Below are 21,668 nucleotides of genomic sequence, written 5' to 3'. Positions count from 1 at the left end.
GAATGGAGCCCTTCTGACTGGGATCAATCTTTCATACCCCTCCCCTGAAATCCTGAAAGAGAAGAGGCTCTGTCGATAGATTGTGAAAGTATGTGTATGGATAAGATTTCAGACATTAGGTTTTGCCTCTTTTAGTAGTACTTTTAAAATGAAACTTTGAAAAGAATTTCAGCGAGAAATAGTTTTTTGGGGAAATTCTAAGACCTGTTGAGTTCCTAGGTGCTTAACATTTCCTGGCCAGTAGATGTATCAGAGTGAAGCACATTTGCACAATAGTCTTCTGAGTGTTGCCTGACTTTATTTGAAAGTTACAGATCTCTCTTTTACAGAGGAGCTTAATCTGCCTGCAGACATTCCCAGCTACTTGTCTTCCCAAGGAACACTGTCGGAGCCACAGGAAGGCTACAGCCACTCTGAGGCAGGCAGTCATCAGCAACTTATGCCTCCTGCTAATGGATATTTACACAAGGGCACTGATGGTAAGGACTCTTGGTTGTATATGCTTACGGTTACCACCTATTCTGTTGAGTTTATTTTTCAGTGTATGGTTTTCCCCACTAACCTGAGGCAACATTTTTTTTTTTTAAGATTTTATTTATTCATGAGAGAGACACACAGAGAGAGGCAGAGACACAGGCCCCATGCAGGGGAAGCCTGATGTGGGACTCGATCCCAGGACCCCAGGATCATGACCTGAGCCAAAGGCAGATGCTCAACTACTGAGTCACTCCAGTGCCCCGGCAAAGTTTTTTAAAAAATATATTTTACTTATTTATTTGAGAGAGAGGGAGAGAGTGAGAACAAGCAGGGGGAGCAACAGAGGGAGAGGGAGAAGCAGGCAGCCTGCTGAACAGGGAGCCTGATGAGGGGCTTGATCCGACCTGAGCCGAAGGCAAATGCTCACCTGACTGAGCCACTCAGCCAGCAACCCCCTGAGGCAACATTCCAAAGTAAGATACTCAGTGAAAACATTTGGCTCCATGCAAAATCAGATGGAAGTTGACTGAAGTCTTAACAGAGAAGATCATCTGACAGAAAGGAGAAACACATCCCAAAACAAAGGAGTGGTATACCCAGCAACACTCCCAAACCGAAGTATTCTTGTGAGAAGGAGATGCTCTAGAAACTCTTTTGAGGTGTCTTATTTTTTTAAGGCATGAGTATTCTTCAGACCATATCCAGGAGAGGTTTGTGTCTCCTGACAGGGGCTACTCACTGAAGTTTAAAAGGCAATGATGATTCTCAGTATATGTTGGAGAACTTCAAGGAGATACAAAATTTCCTAATTAAATGAACCCAACTTCTCAGTACTATTTCTCTCCCCCATTCCTCCCTTCCCACAGGGAGTGACAGAACTCAGGGAGGTGAACTAGGGATAGAAGAATTGGGTTTGATTCCTAGTTCCTGCTTCCAGCTCTGGGACCATGAACAAGTTACTCAAATCTGAGCTTTAACTTTGTCATTTTTAAAATAAAGAAGCAGTATTTTATAAAGCACTTCTCAAGATTCTCACAGATCCTTTCAACAAATCAGTGTACTACTTCAAATACTGTATAAATGAAAGGCCTTTTCTATTTGTACAGAGATTTTTTTAGGCTGAGCATTAACAGAATTTATCTGTTTAATGGATAGATTGGATTTTATTTTGGCTTTCCATGGAAAGAAGGGTACTTCTGGCTTTTAAAAGAATCTTTAAATGCCTCTACTCTTTGAAATTGGTGGGAAAGAACACTGTCTTCTGGGTCAAACTAACTTCGGGTTCTAACACCGTTGCGTGATCAAGAGTAAGTTGCTTGCTCTTTTATTTCTCACTGTCTTTTCTCTCTTTTAGCAGTTTTCAAAGCACGTAACAGTCCTGGGAGCTCCTTATTAAACTTTACTTCTGCCAGACTACTCACATATGTTAGGTCGGGCTCTTGGCCATTAGAGGCTTCCTCTAGGGGAACTCTTAGCAATGAGTGTTGCTTAACCCCTTGGCTCATGAAACTAATGCAGGTTTTGTGAAGTGAAGTCATCATAATTCCTTGTTCTCTGCTTTAGTTTGCTTAAGCCGAACATGTGTCTTGTAGCACAGTGCAGCCATGTCTTGGTTCCCTTGATTTGGGCATGATCTTATCCAGACTGGACAGCGATAGTTTGATGTAGCATTCAAGAGCATTGGGCTCTGGAGCCAGAGTGCCTGAGTTCAGATTTCAGCTTTGTCTTTGAGCAAGTTCCCTAATTTCTTTGTGTTGTAGTTATCCCATCTGTAAAATGAAGATAATAGTACCTACCTCATAGGGATGCTGTAATTCACAGAAAGACCTTGACACTTTACCTGATTTATCGAGTAAGTGCTGAATTGATGCCAGCTAGTGTGATAATGGTCATAGCTGGTGAAGAAAACTGGTGATCAGCAAAGCTGACTCCTTAACTGAAGGATTCTTTCCTGTGTTGTTATCAGGTGGCACTGGTACCCGGGTTATTTGCTCCGATTGCTATGACAATGCCAATATCTACTCCAGGACCAGAGAATACTGTCCATACACCTATATTGCTGAGGAAGATGTTCTAGATCAGACACTGTCCAACCTCATGGTCCAGATGCCCAAGGAGACATACTTGGCACATCCTCCCCAAGATGCCCCTACCCTGGAGAGCCTGATATTGGCAGCAGACAGAGAGATGGCTTCCTTTCCCACCAACCATGAGAGGATAAATGAGAAGAAACTTCCCTCCACACAGATGAGCAGTGGTAAAGGGCACAGTGTTTTTTGTTTATTTTTGTTTTTACTCTCACCTACTTGATTTTTCCTTCTGTCATATAAGTAGCACTCTGATTTGACAGGAAGCAAACAAATTGGTATAATAGAGTGATTAGTTTCTGCTAGCTGATGTAAACGAGAGCCAGAGATTTTCAGATTAGAATTATAGAGAAGTTGCATCTGTAGGATGAAAACAGCTTCTGTGGGAGTATCAAGATCACACTTAAAAATTCAGAAGCCACATAGAAAAAGCTTTAAAAAAAGCTTCATATAGGTATTAATTTTTTCCTCCATCTTTATTTAAATAATGGGGGTTGGAAATGCTGAGGATATAATTTGGTGGAGGTTTTTTTTTTTTTTTTTTTAATTTTATTTATTCATAGAGACACATAGAGAGAGAAAGAGTCAGAGACACAGGCAGAGGGAGAAGCAGGCTCCATGCAGAGAGCCTGACATGGGACTCAATCCAAGGTCTCCGGGATCACACCCTGGGCTGCAGGCAGCGCTAAACTGCTGCGCCACTGGGGCTGCCCTGGTGGAGGTTTTTACTGAGGAGGTGTAAAAATGATTTGGTTACTGTTCTATCAGGTAAATGTTGAACATCAGTATCACTTAGCCAGTGTTTGCTTTCGTCTGTGAGGCGTTATAATCCAGGGCCAGAAGTGGGGAAGCAATTGTGGGATAGTGGCTGCTCTTCCACATGACCCAAGAAAAGAAACACATGTCACATTGTGCAGATGAGGCATTTGGTAACAACTCAGTCAGTAAAACAAAACTCTTTCCAAACCCTGAAGGACACTACTGAGCTGGTCTTCCTGTCCAGGTTTTTCATCAGTTGTCACCTTCCTGTTGATCTAAAATGGAAGAGCACAGGAAATCGGGTGGGAGTGAGGACTACAGATGCTTCCAGGGATGGTTCTAGCAGGAGTAAATGATCTGACGTGGGACTTTTAGGATGTGCTCTCTTGTTCTTGATTAAGAGACCAAAGATTTCTAAAGAGGGCACACATCAGAGAAAAGTGTACTGTTGCTCACTGAAGTTAAGTCCCTTGTCTTTAAAGTTCAGTGTCTATGAAAGAAGTGCGCCAACACTTAAACCCGTGTTCCCATGTCCTAAAAGGGTAACACGTAAAAAGACTTTAAGTAGAACCAAAAATGCAGTGCATCCTTTTCCTAACAGTAGGGGATAGCTTAATTACTAATTTGGTCTATAACTGAGGAAATCAGCATATGAGTGCTTTGGTGCATTGCTCATTCCTACCTGGGGTGCTCTAGCTCCTTACTACTCAGAGTGTGGTCTCAGCTTCAGCATTACCTAGGAGCTTGTTAGAAATGCAGATCAAGTTTCCCACCCTAGACCCAGTGAACCAGAGTCTTTAACAAGATCCCCAAGTTATTTGTATGTGTGTTAAAGCTTAAGAAACCCTGCCCTACCTTACTTTTCACATGGGTTTTGTTTTTATTTCTGAGCGTTTGTTTCCAGAATGTTTGCCTAACTTTTTCCAAAATGCATCCCCATGAATTTATTATAGCTTTCAGCAAATATTATTTGGGGAAAGAGCTCACACACCACTGCAGTAGATAAGATGAATGAGAAATGCATATTTTTGAAACCAAAGTACACATAATCTAATTTAAAATTGCTGCTTTGAGTTGTTATTTTGTTTTAGAATTATTGGTATTCTAGAAGCTGGAGGGAAATAGTTTATTTTTAAAACAATTTTTTTAACATATGCATTTGTTATTTAAAGCTGTAAAGGCTGTGTTGAATCAGTGATTTTTGTCTGTATCATGCAACTTTCACTACAGTATGGATACTATTTTAGTTTGTTTCCACGTGTCTGAAGAATTTTATTTTTAAATTTTAGCAGCAGAACCACTAATAATAGATGAAAGTGGAGGATGTATTGCATGGTTTCAGTAAATAATTGGTTAAGATTGCTGAGTAGAAGGTCTTGAAATTCCATGGTTCCAGGTTCTATTTTGTTTCCTTTTGTTAAATGTTGCTAAGAAGATGGGAGTATATATTTGCTCTCAATGTCCTTATTTAAGGAGTATTGGGTATCTATTTCTGGGGGGATTTGAGTAAAAAATAATTAAGTTTTAAACCATTAATTTTGAACTTCCATTTGCCCTTGATCATTGTCTTTCATTCTCAGAAACATTGCAGCGGCCTCTGTGGAACATAAGCAAAGAACTAGGCCTGCCTCATCCTCCGTTTTCCCAGCAGCCAGTCCTTGAGCGACCACAACTCCATCAAAATGAAGGTCTGGCAGAGAGTGGCCCAGACTGTTCCACTTCTCCCATGCCCTGTTACAGGTTGCACGACCACACTTTTGATTTTAGTAGGACTCGGAACATTCAGGATGGTGGAGAGGGCACATGAAACTCACTCCAGAATGAAATCTGAGCAAAGACTCAAGTTAGTTAATTTTGTATTTACTACCTCAGAGTTCAGAAGAAACCCTAGAGTCAGCATTTGCTTTACCCTGCCTACAATTACATCTGACCCCACCAAGGTGGGCCAGGCATTTGTTTGGGCTTACTCCTGATGAAGAAGGGGAGACGGCTGACAGAAATGGGTATATCTAATAAAATGTGTGCAGCACGGCAAAGGAAAATACAGGACAAACGTGCTTCCTGATGGTTCCACAGGGATGTGCCCAGCTGTGCGTTGCCTATTAGGGAGAGTCTTTATTGCTGCTTAACATGCTGGGTTGTCTCAACCTGCAGAATGATTCTGAGAAAACATCACTGTTCTAGTGTCTTCCAAGGAACAGAAATAACTCTGGAGCCCTCTGGGAAGTGTGTCTGGGATTCTTCAGTGGTTTTAAGCATCTAATTGAGACTGGCGCTTTGATATTCAAGGTCTTTGACAAGAATTCTGGACTTGATCAACTGTTACCACATTAAGGGGTTTTGTATTCTTGTGAATGATTATTTTTTTTTTTTATCCCTGTCACCCAGGGATCCCATTGTAAATATATGTACATTTATAAATAATTTTTGTATTCATTCACCATATGTCGATGCATTGTAAATATTTTTGATATGCCAAAATTATATATAATATCCAGTTATAATATTGACAACAGCTTCTCAGACCACAGAATTTGTATAACGTGGTTTAGTGAACCTAAAAACTTTGTTTAAAGTTTTAAAAATGTGTTTGTTAAGGAGTATATGTATAGAGGCAGGATACTTAGTGATTTCATACACATAAACACACAGTCTTGGTGTAATTAACCACTTTCTTCATAACTAAAAGTTCATACATTTAGTCATTTACCATCTGTTTACAAGTGCCAGATAATATTACTTTTCTAGCATAAAAAGACTCAAAAGCCTAGCAGTCTTGTCATAGTCATGTGCACATGGACAAAGGAAAATTTCCTTTGGGAATATCTTCTTTCAGCAAAGTACTTAGTTGATGAGGAAACCAAAGATTGCTACTTTTCTGTTAATTTTTTTATTTTTTTATATCTCTTCTACCAAGGCACAGTGTATCTTAAGAAGGGAAGAGTGCTTTTGGGAGTAAGTCAAATGTGCACAAATGCTTATACTCTAAAGCTTTAGTGTTTTCCTTGTTTTATACAAGTGATTATTTCAGCCAAAAAGTTCTCTTGAATTTCTGATAGGAAAAGCTTTATGTAAACAAAGGATTTAATACTCTCCTAGAATGTAAAGGACTGAAGTTCTTTTTTTTCTTTGTGCTTTCAGATTTCCTTACCTAGGCTATCAGATTCTGTCCTCTCAATTTAGTGAGTACCAGTCGCATACTGGATAACTTGCATCATTTAAATGAAAATATCTTTTTCTTAGTTAATGTGCATTTCAGGGGCTCTAGACTCACATATCTTTCCTTTTTGCCAGAAAGTTGAATTGCATACTAGTTTTCAATCTTAGCTTTTTCTCCCATAGGCAGTCGCATCGCTTTAGCTGTTTTGTACCACCAAGCCATTCGCTCTTTGCTTTTTTAAACTGTCGGCCTCTGTTTATTTTTACTTTGAACTTCTTAAATATCACTATTTTCCTATCTTCTCAACTTGTGGTTCCTCTTCTTCCTTACTAGGTTGTACTGTAATCTGTACAGGACTGACTTGGAATCAGGAGACCTGATTTTGTTCCCAGCTCTGCTCCTTACTGGCTGTGCAATCAGGGGCAAGTGTCTTCTCAGCCTGATTTTCTCATTTATGAAATGAGGGCATTCTGCTAGATGCTCTTAAGCCCTTTCCAGCTGTAACATTCTGTGAATCTGTGATCCCTCCAGGAACCAAGGAGGATTATGCTACTCTAATAAAAAGCTGCTTTCATGAAATGTTTGTTAGAGTAACAAGAGTGATGTTGCTTACTCTGACTTGAGCCAGATTCACTTCCTCCATAGTAGGAGGGACAGTGTAAGAAATACTCAGGAGGAGAAGAGCTATTCTGTTTTGAAACCATCTCAGTAAACAAGGAATCTTGACTCAATGGAAACTACCGATTGCTCTATAGAGCAGCAGGTCTGAATGCTAATGCTGCCACATGCCAGAGCAGCAGAATCATTTGAGGGGTGCGCAGTGACTGATTTGCAGCTAGCTTGTGACCCCTAACCTTTCAAATGTATCCACTCATACAGGTTATCTTGTGACTGTCCTCTCCTTTCACTCAAATTCTGACGAACTTTTCTTGAATGAAAAGGTGTAGTTAGAGCGAGGCTGCAGGTGAACATTAGCTGTCATGGGTGACAGGACTGCAAAGCAGGCTGTGAACCAATGTTCTAGGAAACTTAGACGACAGGAGTGCTGCCTCTGCTCTAGCAGTGGTCCTGCTCCTCCTATGACTGTCAGAATCTGGGCTCCTGAATGACCAGTTTCTCTCTAATGTCAACTCAAATGACTGAGATGTCCTTCCAGATGCCCTTAGCTTGCTGAAGTAACTAAAAGACTAGTCCAGAGTTTGTTTAAACGTGAAGAGCCTACCCCAGGTCTTAAAAAAATAAAAATAAATGTAATAAATTCTAATCTTAGGAGAAGAAATTCCTGAAGTTTTTCATTATTGCATGTTTTTGACCAAGCAGTGATTTTTCCCTCTACTGTAAACAGGGTTAGTGGCTCATCAGTGTTTTCCCAGCAATGTGATGTCTGCCTCTTTAATCAGGGACATTGCAAGCAAGGCAAACTAAGATGCCAAGAGAACTACTCTGCCCCTCACCCAGTGGTAATCGCATATCGGTAGGGTTACATAAATCCTCTTAATTTGTGCCCCTCTCAGGCTGATTGTTCAAGTCTACCTGGAAGAAATAGCATCTTCTTTAACTCACACCCTACTGGCACATGGTCTATACCCAAGCCTTTGGCTTTCTGTCATTCATTCAGCAGCTTCTAAAGCACTTTCCCTAGTTGTACAGGTTGCTCTATGGGATTCGAAGTATCAGAAACCCTCTAATGTGCCCTCTCACAGTGTTTTATGTGTATTTTTCTGAAAGGTAACTTTCATATTTAAAAATAGTTGCCTTCTCACTGCCCATGGTGGTGCTATAAAAGCAACAGTAAGACGTCAAGCAGCATAGACTCTGTTACCTATTTTCCTAAAAGATGGGAGATATGATTAAAGCCTTTAATTAAAGTGTTGCCAAGAAACAGGATTAGTCACTCTGTATTCCTGAGGATGGGTTATGTCTGCCCCTGTTCTGTGGGGCAGAACTTAACAGGGAGGTGCAGTATACACTTGCCAGTGATTCTGTATAAATTAATTCTCCAACAGGTTTGTCCGATAATTAGAATAATCAGCATTTTGTGGGAAAAGTACGCATGGAGGCTAAATCATTTTAGTAGCATTGAAGAAATGTCTACATTGAGAATGGAATGAGCAAGATGACTTTTAGGTCTCAGTTTTATCATTGGAAATTTCCAGAAGCAATCCAACAGTTCTAAAACTTTTTTCCTTCAAAATCCTTTATATGCCGTAAGTATAGAGCACTTAAGAAATTTTTTTCAGCTAAAGAGTTTTGGTTTTTGGTTAACAGAAGAAGCCTCTCCTGGGTTAATGGCTGAAAACATGAAAGTCTGGGCTTATCTAAAGTCTATAACTAGTTACACAAATGGCATTACCATAATAAAAACTTTAATAACTTATATATTATAACCCTCCTTTTTACTCTTTAATTTTTATTCCTGTTTCTTCTTAGCAGGACTCCAGTTGGAATGGGGTTGGAATTGTGGTGTTTAGCCTTTCACCCAGTATATAACTCAAGTGCGTTCTAGCCTTTTCCAGTCATTTTAATATCCACAGAAATTGGGCAGCCCCGGTGGCTCAGCGGTTTAGTGCCGCCTTCAGCCCAGGGTGTGATCCTGGGGACCCAGGATTGAGTCCCACATCAAGCTCCCTGCATGGAGCTGCTTCTCCCTCTGCCTGTGTGTCTGCCTCTCTCTGTCTCTGTTTCTCATGAATAGATAAATAAAATTTTTTAAAAAGTCCACAGAAATTCTAGGAGGTAATGGAGCAACAGAAGTAAATATACTGCAATTTTTTGCTATGTGCTCCATTTCTGAGTTTGCTTCTTAATGCAGATTACAGAGGTAATTGTGTGGGCCTTAAAAGGTTGAGCTGAGATTTTTGGCAACAAAAATGCAGGGAATGTCTCATTCTTCTATGATATGTTCTCTTTCCCAGTTCAGTCTGGCAGATGTCCTCCCCTCCTGCTTCTAACTTAGAACTGTTTTGTTTAGAGTACAGTCTAAACCAACATCAGTTAGCCTTCTTTTTTTTTTTTTTTTTTTCTTTTTTGGACAACTGCCTGATTTGTTGACAAAAATAACTTAAGTTCTAAATTAAGAGATAATATTACAAGCTGCTCCATACAAAACAACACCTGCAAGCCCACGAATCATCTGAAGATTTTGTGGGTAATAAGAGGTAGGGATATATGTGTGTGTAGGGATATATGTGTGTGTCTGTGTGTATGAGAATAATATTTGGACGTGCTCCAAAGTTGTGTGTTGAGTATTTCTTAGCAGTCCTAATAATCTCCACCAATGGGTGGGGTGGGGTGATGATGAAAAAACAACTTGATTTGAGCCTGTTTTTAGATATAAAGAGTAAAGTGATCTTTTATCAACTCCCAACTGTTTTGAAAGAGAATTGATCATCAGGTGGTCAAGTGCTCTTGGAATATCTCTTGGCTACTTAAAGTGGCCTCTTGATCCATAGACTATTTCTACCTACTATTTCTTCTGTTCCCCCTTTCTCCCATCAGAGGACGTCAGTCTGAGCAGCCCTGGTACTAGACGTACCAAAAGAGAGTTATAAGCCAAGTTGTTCCGTGTGGTCCTTCCCTAGTATCTATTTATATTTTCTCACACATGAGAATGTATATTTTATAAGGCATGTGTTTGTCTACCTGTCTGTCTACTGTACTATGTCTCCAATAAAGCTAAAATACATTACGATTTTCTGGTTTTCTCTTGCCTGAAGTATAGGAGGGAAATGGTGTATTTTTAAGTCTGTGGTTCTTTGAGAGGGTCTCCAAATAGTTGTATGAGTCATTGCCTCTCTCTGGTTTCTGCTGTGTTTGAGTCCCGTACTATCTGGAGCCTGCCCCTGGAACACCCTTGCAGCTGTGGGCCGCCCAAGGGCTGATGCTGTGTGCTCTTCTTTGCCTGCCTCATTGTGTCCACCGTGATGCTAGATGCCTGGCAGAATGGAAACAAACACACTTAATAGTTCATTAGAAAATAAGTGCTTTTTACACAGGGAAGGATTTGAAGGCATATTGTTTGTTTCAAAATTAGCAAAATGTTTGAGGAATATCAGTATTCTGGTCAGCTTCCTCACTGTACTATATTAGGTACTATTTCTTTTGAGATTGTCAAAAAGCTCCTATTTTATTCTTTGAAGGCTGGGCCCACAATATTCCATCATGTACTTCTGCACTTTATGGGACACTTTCCACAGACATTCTCTGTTTGAATCTCACAACACTCATAAGATGTAGATTGGGCAGATCATTTGTAATCTCCATGTCTTTTGTGGTTAAAGAAATTGGCTCAGTGAGATTATCACTTAATGTCAAAAGAGCTTTTAGGTGGTAAAGCCAGGACTTGAATCCAGATTTTCTGACTCACATCCAGAATTTTCCCCACTGATACCTTTTAGTTTTGAACGGGGTATTGTATCTGTGGTCCTCAGAAATATTTGAATAAAAGGTCCTCTGGACATTGATGACGTCCAATATGATGAAGTTTGGACTGGAATGTACAGTGGAAGCTGATTTTTATTATATTCCTGATAAGAAAACAATGTATCTTTTTTTTTTTTTCTTACAAGGTGGAATGAAGAAAAATGCTGTGGTTTTATTGTATTTTTTTATTTGGAGGGGGATATACTGGAGCCCAAGCAGCCTCATCCTGCTAAGTTATTAGACTTGTTCACAGTAAAGTATTTAGAAGCTTGTAACCCAGCACTATGCTGCTTGAACTAGTGGCCATGGACCAGTACTTTTGTAAAATATAGTTAAGTGAATTTCTAGAAAAAATAAGACAAAATACAACCATATTTTTATTATAGACTGAATGGATATAAAATTACTGTCAAACTGCTGTTAAAGTTTCTAAATGTTACTCTTGATTTCTGTACTTTGTCATGGACCAGTAGCAGATAGTCTATGGGTAGGCACAGATCTGCAGACTGCTTTTTAGAGTAACCATGTCGTTACATGGTTATAGGTCATGATGGGGATTGGTCTTACTGATTTCTAGAGTTCTTTTTATTCTTGCTGGTTTAGAATGATCGAAACTGAGAACCAGACTTCTGTTCCTTGAGGCCTTCCTGACTGGAAGCAGTGACTTAAAACACCTTTTCAGCTCATACCTAAAGCTGCTTGCTTGCATGATGGGAGTTTTTGTAGCATGCGGTTTGTTTTCTAGTCCTGTTGTCCTCTGGCAAGATTCTTCGGTGGGGCTGCCTGTGGCTTTTGTTACTGGGGAAACCGTCATGAACTACGTGAAGAGGAAGAGGAAGCGGGTGGGCCATCACACTGAGAGGGCCATGGTCCGATACTGGGGTCTGATGCGGACTTGTGTAATCGCTGAAGTAAGGCTCCACTGGGGAAATTCCTGCTGCCACCTCTGCTGCTGTCTCTTAGCCAACCGAGCAATGTTTCTTGAAATCCCTAGGACAGAAATTTCTCACTTTATTTGGTTCACCGGCCATCACCAAGGCTAGTTGACAAAGCACTTGGACAAAAAGAAGCAAGTAGGAGGCAATAATCACAATTATTGCTAGGAGGAAATACTGCAGTAATAGCAAATACACTGTGCCCACCCCTTCCAGATACTGTTAACCACTTCAGCACTTGATCTTCACAAAAATTGCTTTGAGGAGATACTCTTTTCCCATTTTACAGCTGATGAAACAAGCAACTTGCCCAAATTTATATAATTAGCAAGCAACAGAACCAGGAGCTAGAAGTGATGCTGAAGTATTCCAAACCACAAGTTTTTTCCTTATGCCAAAGACAGGAAAAATGTGAGCTTTTATCACCTTTGTCCTTCAGTCTTTGTTATGGGTTGAATTGTGTGTTCCCCGAATTCAGATGCCGCAGCCCTAATCTCCAGGACCTCAGTAGGTGACTGGATAATGTCTTAAGGAGGTAATGAAGTTACAATGAGATCATCAGGGTAGGCCCTAATCCGGTATGACTGGTGTCCTTAGAAGAAGAAATTTCATCACCAGACATGTATGTTCACAGAGGAAAGAGCGTATGAGGGCACAGTAAGAAGGCAGCCACTTGCAGGCCAACCAGGGAGAATTCAGAAGTAATCAAACCTGCTGACACATGGATCATGGACTTCTAGCCTCCAGCACTGAGAAAAACCCAACTGTTGTGTAAGGCATCTCATTTGTGGTGTCTAAGACGGCCTGAGCAAACTAATGCAGTCTTCCAATAACCAGCTTGGCAGAATTTTCTTACATTCAGGCTGTGGGATTTGCCTGTGGTCACATAATCCAAAGCCCGCGTTCTAGATCTTCTGATCCCAGTCAGTGCTTTCCGTACTGCAAAGTCCTGGAGAGAAACTGGCAATGCAAATGCGGGGCGCTGGCCAGCTTACCTGTATCCCTGATGCACGCATGCACATCACTAGCCTCACCGGGATTCAAACAAAAGGTGACTGCAGCTCTGAACAGCGTTCGCCAGATGCAAGAAACCAACGTGTGTTTACAGGTAAGTCTAAGTTGAGTGCCTCTGGGAACAAAGAGGCAGGGCATTTGGAGCATTCGAGAGTAAGTGCCTTTAAGCTCCTATTCTTCTCTCCCAAGAAGAAGCCAGGTTTTTACATCAGTAAGTAGAATTCCATGCGTGGAAGACTTGAGTTATACACCAGATCAAGCAGTTTGATTTTGTAGACCTTTTAAATGCTCCATCAAAGCCAATGCGAATCCCTCTGTCTCAAAAACAAGAAGGCATGTGGTGAAGGTCGGCAGTGAAGGAGGCTAGCTCGAATGATTTCTTCTGGAGGAGCTCCAGAGACAAGTGCAGGAGTGTGCATGTGCCAGAAACTGTGCAGAGAAGAAATCCAGTTGTCCAACAGTGAATTACTGCGGCTCCCAGGGCCCTGTTCTTCATACCTGTGACCTGCGGGTGGCTTGGGGACCACACAGATGTGCTCTCACTGAAGAGGGACTTTAAGATTCAAGTGTGCAGTGCTGAGAATTTTGGAGAAGCACCAAATCACAATTGCAGATCTGGAGAAAAAGCAGTGCATCCTGTTGGCAGGAGTTTTGCCTCCTGGGCCCCACCCCTCCACGAGCAAGGGCATCTTCTCACACCTTACTTGCCTGTCTCACCTGCCAAATGCGTCCTGTTTTCCTAAGGTCCCTTGAGCTCAAAAGACTACCACCCAGCAAGGTTAAAAGTTTAAAAATTACCTCCCGATCTTCCCTGTGGAAAGTCTCAGTGTTCCTCCCATTGGGAGCCTTCACGGGATTCCTTCTGTAGCTCTTGAAGGCAGGGCGTGTCTTTTAGAATACCTGTGGTTGAGAAAACAAACCTGCTTTCCTCTGTCCCCACTAAAGCCTCCAGTCCTGAATGTTTCCCTGCTTACTGCTCGACTTACGTTTCCGCAACCTCCCAGCCTAAAGAGTCTGGGCAGAGGAAGCAAGAAACCGTGAAGTCCTGAATGTGCCACTGTGGTGGAGATCCCCACTTGGGGGGGTCTGGGACACCTAGCCAGAGCATGAGGATTCCCTGCGGTCAGCAAAATTTGAGTTTCCCTGGGCCCTGCATTTACCATATGGTTTTAAAAGTACGTGGTTCAGAGGACTGGCATTGATGTAGAACAGAGCCGGACTACAACCCGCCAGACCTTACTACTCCTATCCCTTGTGGGAGCTTAAGCCTGTTCCTTAGGTCCTTTGTGCCACATTCTCCTCATTTGTACAGTAGAAATAATCAGGCCTACCTATTAGGGTAGTTGAGAGGATTAGACGAGCTAATGCATACAAAGTACTAAGCATGGTGCCCAGCACAGTGCTCAGTAAGTTTTGGCTGTTGTTAGCTTGACTCAGGGGACTCAGGATGGAAAGCTCCCCCTGCCCTGCCCTACCCACTCCATCCTATTCCACCTACTCAAGATAGGCAATGTCAGCCGTTTTCTCAGGGTCATTTCAGGGGGTAGCACAGGAGATCTGGATTGCTAGCTGGACTTTATTTAGAAACTAGACACAGCCTCCTAAAATGATGACTAAGTGAATAGTGCCCCCAGCGAGGAGTCAGTGGGACTGGAATTCTGACCAGCTCTGCCCCTTGCCAACCACATGATCTTGGGAAGTCACCAGGTGCTCTCAGAGGCCCCTTCCAGCTCTGAATTTTAGTGTGGTTTTTCCAGGTGCATAGACCCTCCCTCATCACTGCCCCCAGGGTGTCTGTTTCTTCCCATTGTTCCTCTTAACTCTCTGGAGAGGGAACTCACTTCAGAAGAAGAATAATTATAAACATGTGCATGGGACTTTACAGGGGATGAAGAGCCTGTCTAGTTTAAATGACGGAAGTGGGAAACAAGTCCTGAACCTCCCAGGAAGTGTGTTGCGTGAGCTGACCTCCAATGAACATTATTCTTCAGTGGGGGGGGGGAGGGGTCTTCCTTGGTCCACAAATTTGACCCTGCAATGTAGTTCTAACAATTGCCTAAGAATGTTTGTGACTATCTGTGGCAAATCTAATTGCTTTTCAGAATATTCTCTTTGGTACTTAATATGTTGGCTTCATGCCACAGCAGATGATGGCATTGGGAAGACTGGAAGCAGAACAGTTGGTTCAAATATTGGCTACTTTACTGTGACCACCAAGCGGAATAGTTTCTCCCGTGGAGAAGCAAACACTTCAGTTTCAGTAAATCTGACTTACTTGGGAGTATGGCTAAAGGAAGCGGCAACTTCAGTTCCTCTGGGCCCTTTGTCCAGTCAATAGACTGGACTTTATCCATTCGGGTCAGCTGTAGCTTTTTAATAGATTCAAACACCATTCCAGTTTCCCCCAAAGCTCCTCAGAACTTATTTGCCCCTTGTTTGAATTGCCACTGGTCTGAGGAGGGACGAGTGGCTGCTTGCAAACGAAGACATGAACCAGGACGCTTGGATGGACGAGAGCTTGAATATCTTATGTATCTTGTTTTCCAGTGATACTTAAGAGTTCAATAAACCCAGTTGGTAGGAAGCTAAATTGCTGGTCTAGCAAAGGATTGAGCAGAAAAACCTAAAGTAAGGGGATTTTACAAAACTCCTTGCTCAGTTTGGGAGCTTGGCTTTACTTTTCCTGATACTCTGCCACCATCTGGCTTGGATTTTCCTCAGGCAAAAATAACTGTGCTGATTTTGAACTATTGGCTTATTGTTGGTGTCTTTGTAGACTCCTCCAACTACTACTGAATAAATGGCTCGTGATAAATGTGTGTTCATGCGTGGTGTAGAGCAGCTGATGCCAGAAATGTGAGGAGGATCTGCAGACTCTCCCCAAAAGGAGGCCTTATCCACTGAAAATCCCTTTGGCCAAACTAGCCAGAGAACCTGGAGTGTGGGATAGGAGATGGGATGGCTTGGGGTCTGGGCAGGGCAGACTGGAGGGTTTTCTTGCATATTTGTTCTCTGGATCCAGATTTTTTCCCCCAAGATTTTATTTATTTATTAATGAGAGAGAGAGAGAGAGAGAGGCCGAGACACAGGCAGGGGGAGACGCAGGCTCCATGCAGGGAGCCCGATGTGGGGCTCGATCCTGGGACTCCGGGGTCACGCCCTGGGCCGAAGGCAGGTGCTCAACCGCTGCGCCCCCCGGGGATCCCCTGGATCCAGATTTTAGGACGCGTGAGAAACTGGTGCCCTCCCACGAGTCCCCGGCCAGGGAGGAGCCCGTCCCGGTGCGGCACGTCAGCCCTTGAGCGTGCCCTATGGGAGGACGGCGCCTGCTCGCCGGCGAGAGGACTGCGCTGCCCTCTGCCACTTTGCCGCGCGCGCGCGCCCGAGTCCTGGAGCATCTCTGCCTCCCGTCCCCCGGGAGGCCGGTTAGGGACGTACACAGGGAAGGATGCGAGCGGGACCTGGCTCCAGGGGGCGCTTCAGCACCGCGGGCGGCGGCCGCGGCACCTCGGGCCGGCGGGGCACCCGGTTCCGGAAGGGATTCGTGGAAAGCGGCCTCCTCCCGTCGTCGCTGCTGCGGCTGGGACCGCGCGGGAGGGGTCAGGGAGCCGAGCGGCCGCGGCAGCTGCGGCCCCAAGCACAGCGACGCTCCAGGGCGCAGGCTCCCGCCGGCCGGAGCTCACAGCAGCCTGGCCGGGGCGCCAGGATTTGGGCTCGGCCCGCTGGGGTGATGAGCCCGAGCTCCAGGCCTCAGCCTCCCGCGTCGGGGAGGCCTCGCCCAGGTCGCAGCCCCAGGCCGAGCACCTGCCTGCCCCAGGTCTGCACGGCCGGCCTCGCTCCTGGGCCTCCGCCTCCCGCCCCGCCCCATCTCCCCCTCCCGTTTGCAGAGCACGTTCCCCTGTGTGACCTCATCGGCGGTTCAAGTTGGCTGCGGGGAGGGCCAGGTCTCCGGAGACCCAGGAGGCCGAGGGGCATCACAAAGAGCCCCTTCCCGCTCTGTCTCTACCAGCAAATCCTGAATTCCTTGGGGGCAACTACTGAATCACCTTGGTGGTCTCGGGGCACGATGAAATTGCTCAAAACTGTTTACTGAATGAATAAATATTTACAGATGGAGGAAAAAAAAAAATCAAGGGACAGTAGGTGCTAGAGTCCAGTCTAGAAGTTAGGGCTTCGAGCTTCTAGGACCAGGTCAGGACGGTGCCACACTAGGTACCAGTTATATCGGGCGGAGTTGTGCGAGTACATGAAGGGGCCCAGGCAGATCCGTCTCTGTGTGTGGCACTCAAGGACACAAGTATGTGAAGACTGTACCCCTAGTCAGGTGCTAGACCACCGGGCTGCTGCTGTCAGGGGGACAGGGACGCGGGAGTGGGCCTGGGGCAGTGGCTAGCCTTCAAGAAGCCTTCCTTAAAAGTCTGGGGGTGGGGGACGGTAGGCACCCTGTGCTCCTATCTATCAAAACCTTCTGTCTCCACTAGGAAGGCCCGGGTAAGAAGCTCATCCAGTCACCCACCCCGCCCCACGTAGATCCATGAATTAGCACTCTGCTGTTTATTTCCACGTATATATTTGAGGTAGTTTAGGATCTGCAAGGACATTACGTAGGTTCAAATCTCAGCTCCACCACTTCTCAGCTGCTGGCCTTGGGCAAGACATTTAACCTCTTTGTGCCTTGATTTCTCATCTTTTAAGTGACGATAATAATAGTATTTAATTCCTAGCACTATTTTAGGGACCTAGGAGTGAATATATAACAATTAAACAGTTCCTGGCAATAAGTCAAGGCTAGGAAGTGTCCCACTCATCTCTGTAGTATCCTGGGTTTGAGACCTGGCTTGTGTTCACCCTATGAGGGCTCTTCACGATTTTGTAAAATCCTTTGGAATTCCTGCATTTTAGCTTCCAGGCTCTCAGTTTTCTCCCACACAGTTTACAGCTCTCTTGAGGTCTAAAGAAGAGAGAAAACAACTTGAAAATCATTTTTCTGCTGATTGAGCAGCAACATTATCTTTGTTGAATATACAGCCTCTCCTGGTGGCTCCAGTGTGAGTTCTCAAGGGCTTGCTTTTCTACAACGGTGCCCACTGCATAGCATACAGTAGGTGTTTAATAAATGCTTACGGCAGGAAGGAAGATACAAAGGATAACACTAGTACAGAGTACTTTATACAAAGTCCCCACGGAATTCACACTTGTCCCCTAAGACCTACTGACTAAGCATGAAAATCACCAAGGAAATGTGATCAGCTTGGAGGAAAAGGAGGGGAGGGAGAGGAGGGGAGAGAAGAAACTGGAGCAGCCTCTTATCTGACCAAAGACATCAATCCTTCCACTGCACATGGTTCCATTGCTGATAGTTGCATCAGCTCCAGCCAAGTTGAAAGCCTCGCTGCTGCTGGGGGACATGGAAGGCTGTCTCCAAGTGCTGTCTGCCCCAGGGAGTTGTTTTTCTAGGGGTAGTTTGTCCTTTGTTTTGTAGCCTCTCAGGGGCTCTTCTTTACTTCTGTGAGGTCTGGCAAGAGTCGGGAGGTGGACAAAGCTCCAGGACAATCGGTAGTGGAAGCTTTTCTGACCTTGGCAGTATAGTTCCAATTCTTATGCCAAATTAGGCTTCTAATAAATCCTCCCCACAACCCTGATACTCTAGCCTGAAAGGCTTGGAGTAGATGGGGTGTAACTAGAGACTACTCTAGTTTGAGATTCCGTAAGGGAGTTGAAATTGAAACTCAACAGGGCTTTCCTAGTAAACACATTCGCTATTTAATCAACTAGGTCATTGCTAGTAAATAGGACTGTCTCAACTGGCATGCCAACTCTGATGGATGGATAATACCTGCCTGGGATGTGGGGCCAGGGGAGGATTCTGAATCTATACCATCACATCTGGAACTTAGGAGCAAGTGCTGTGATCAATCAACAGCAGTCTGTCATAGATACAGGAAAGGGAGTAGCCCCAGGAGAGGTAGATACTTACCTGCTTGAATTGCTAAGGAGACGCGGAAGCTGTTTATTTGGAGGTCGGGAAAACAAAACTGGTTGAATGGCCAACTGTGCCCATTTAAGTAAATCAAGACGGACCTTGGGCAATTCAACTTTTGGGGAAAATGTGGTACCAGTTCAGGAAGGATAGCAAAGAAAGGGTAAGTGTGGGGACATGTCCTGGTTTCCATGCCTCCGTAAACCCTGATAGAAACAGTCCGATGGTGAGATAGCAGGCATGACAACATCAGTTGGTTGTTCTGAGCTGGAGTTCAAGACCTAAGCAGATTCTAGAATAGAGTCAAGCCATTGACAAGCAGATGGAAAAGCATAGTGTTTCCTAAACTGAGTACCATGAATCACTTAGTATCCATGAAATGTTATAGGTATCTTGCTGTGAAAAATAGGCAGGAGTAGGGGGCCTGGATGGCACAGTCAGTTAAGCCTCTGATTCTTGGTTTCAGCTCAGGTTGTGATCTCAGGGTCCTGAGATGAAGCCCTGCTTTGGGCTCTGCGCTCAGTGTGGAGTCTACTTAAGGCTCTTGCCTTCTCTTCACTGTCTGTGCACTGTCTCTCAAAATAAACAAATTAATCTTTAAAAAAAAAAAAGTGGGCAGGAGTAGAGAGAGAGTTCCAAGGTATACAAGTTTGGGAAACCCTCTATCAAACAAACTCAAAGAGAATTAACTATAGCTCAAGGTGGTTCTTGGCCAGAGGGCGGTATGCAAGAGAGAGAGATAATAAGCGGTGAAACAGAAATGTTGGTTGGTTTGGGCTCTGAAAGTCCTCGAGTGCCCGTCAGAGGAGTTCGGTTTTGGTTGACAGGTGTGGAGGGTTGTGTGCTAGAGACATGATGCAATCAGAGGTGGGCGTAGGGACATGACTGCTGATACCATGAGGAAATGCTTGAGGAGGAGAGAGACTGGAGGGCAGGAGAGTGGCTAGGAAACTGTTAGATGGTCCAAACAGGGGGTGTTGACAGCCCGAAACAGGGCAGGAACAATGGGAATGGAAGGAAAGGGCCAAAGTCAAGAGCCATCTCCGCTGGCAGCCTTGGGGTCGTGAGGGGTGGAGCCTGAGGGCACTGACTGGCCCTGTCCTCAATCCTCAGAGCAGAACCTGGGGAGCGTGCAGTGGAACGCTGTGCTGGAGGCTTCCATTAGACAGAAAGCAGGACTTCTTGCCTCTGGGGGTGACTGAAGTCTGGAAGAGCGCCCTGGGGCTGCGGTACAGCTTTCGGGAGCTCCCCCAGGCCAGCGCCCCAACAGCTGAGGCCACAGCCACCCCTGTGAGCCAGTAAGTGCCATCAGCAGGTGCACGGCGGACGGGCCTCCCGGCTCGTCGGGGCCTCCGGGCACATCGGGGCAGCGGCTTTCAGATCCCGCTGAACATCAAGACCGCCCAGTGAGCACGGTAAAGCACCGATTCTCGTTTCCACTTCCAGGGACCTGGCACCAGTTGGCAGAGCCCCGGGGTCTGCATTTCACGATGTCCCCAAGGGGTTCCGGTGCATAGTCAGATGTAGGGACAGTTTGGTGCTGTCACTTCATTCTGTGGGGGAGTAAACTGAGGCCCGGGTTGGAGCCAGCCTGTGCCCCCGGCCCTTGCACAAGGGCAGCCACTAGTGCTGGGCCAGGCCTCTCACCGCAGCTGGGGCTGCTCCGAAACACTGTGAACTAATGCTGCGCCCGCTGCCTGGCTCTAGGCTGAGGCCTGCACAGCCACTGGGAAGTTCAGGAAGTTCTCCTGTTGCCCCGCCCTGCACATCCCTCCAGGGGACCTGCTGTTCCCATATGCGTCTGGGGCAGGAGCAACGACAGTAATGGAGCTGATGCGGTGTGGGCACTGCTGCCAGCACTCTGCAGAGGCTCTCCTTGTCCTGACAAGAAGCCATGAGGTATTATCCCCATTGTACAGAAGAAGAAACTGAGGCACGGGGCAGCTAAGAGGGCAAGGAGCTGCCTTCCCTGTCACGTCTGGGTCATTGGTCTCCTTTGCTGGGGGCTCTGCGCCTCTATTTCCATTATTCCCTACACTCAGAGTTGCCCATCCACGCTGCCCCTCGATGCCCCCCCAGTGCCCCGTCCCCTCTACACTGCCGCCCAGGGCCTCGTCCCTCCACGCCACCGCCCCGGGATCCGTCCCGACCTGAGTCAGGGGGTGTGTGTCGGGGGGTTCCAGTGACTTCCCAGTGCCAGGCTCCACGGGGGACCTCCCTTGCTGAGGGGCCACAGCACGTGCTGGTGACCGGGGAGCCTGGGGTCTGCAGGTGGCCAGCCCGCGGGTGGGGGGTGGGACAGGCCGCTCCTCTGCCAGCCCCATGTGGCCACTAGGGCTGGGCCTGTGCAGGGAAGTCATTCTGGGTGGGGGGGCACCTCCTTGGCCAGAGCAGAGCTATGGAGCCGTGTGTGGCTCTGGAAACCAGCTTTGTAGCAGCTAAGCTTCGTGTTCATCACCATGGAAACCTTGTCTGATTCTGTTGCCCCAGGTCCCAGGCTAGGCCCCAGTCTCCGGGTTCCCTCTTCGTCCCACTGAACAAAACAGACCTCCCTCGAGGGCCTGGCGCTCAGTTCTTGGGGCTGAGTTCTTGTTTCCATGGTGGCTGCTAGGAAGCTCGAGATTCTGCTTGTTGCTCAGTGAACACTCCGTTGGATTTTGAGTTTGTGACAAAATGAACTTCCTTTAGTGTCTCTCCAGTTTTAATGGTTATTAATCTCTGAATTGACTTTAATTTGCCATGTTTCTAACAATAGTACATGAGAGTGTCAGGTGCATCGTCCTCTTCTCTGCTAATCTGACATTTTTAATAGGTTATTTTTGGTTGCTATTTAA

General features: G+C 45.3%; 1 protein-coding gene across 40 annotated transcripts in view; it reads left to right on the top strand.

Annotated features, from left to right (window-relative positions):
- Nucleotides 1-10,171, top strand: part of LRIG2 (leucine rich repeats and immunoglobulin like domains 2) — a 154,559-nt gene extending 144,388 nt beyond the window's left edge. For 36 of the 40 annotated variants that reach the window (XM_049095839.1, XM_035701016.2, XM_049095833.1 and 33 more), the window contains 3 exons: nucleotides 315-479; nucleotides 2,444-2,734; nucleotides 4,904-10,171. In XM_049095839.1, coding sequence (XP_048951796.1) covers nucleotides 315-479; nucleotides 2,444-2,734; nucleotides 4,904-5,130 — 683 coding nt within the window. In that variant the 3' untranslated portion in view covers nucleotides 5,131-10,171. Of the gene's footprint in view, nucleotides 1-314; nucleotides 480-1,632; nucleotides 1,785-2,443; nucleotides 2,735-4,903 lie in introns of those variants that run through there. The other 4 variants (XM_049095832.1, XM_025452929.3, XM_049095838.1 and 1 more) reach the window with 3 other exon arrangements.
- The last annotated feature ends 11,497 nt before the right edge of the window (nucleotides 10,172-21,668 follow it).

Source organism: Canis lupus, chromosome 17 (assembly GCF_003254725.2).
Source record: "Canis lupus dingo isolate Sandy chromosome 17, ASM325472v2, whole genome shotgun sequence".
In the NCBI taxonomy this organism is placed as follows: Eukaryota; Metazoa; Chordata; class Mammalia; order Carnivora; family Canidae; genus Canis; species Canis lupus.
Note: the sequence above shows the minus strand (reverse complement) of the source record. Positions and strands in the feature narration are given on the sequence as shown.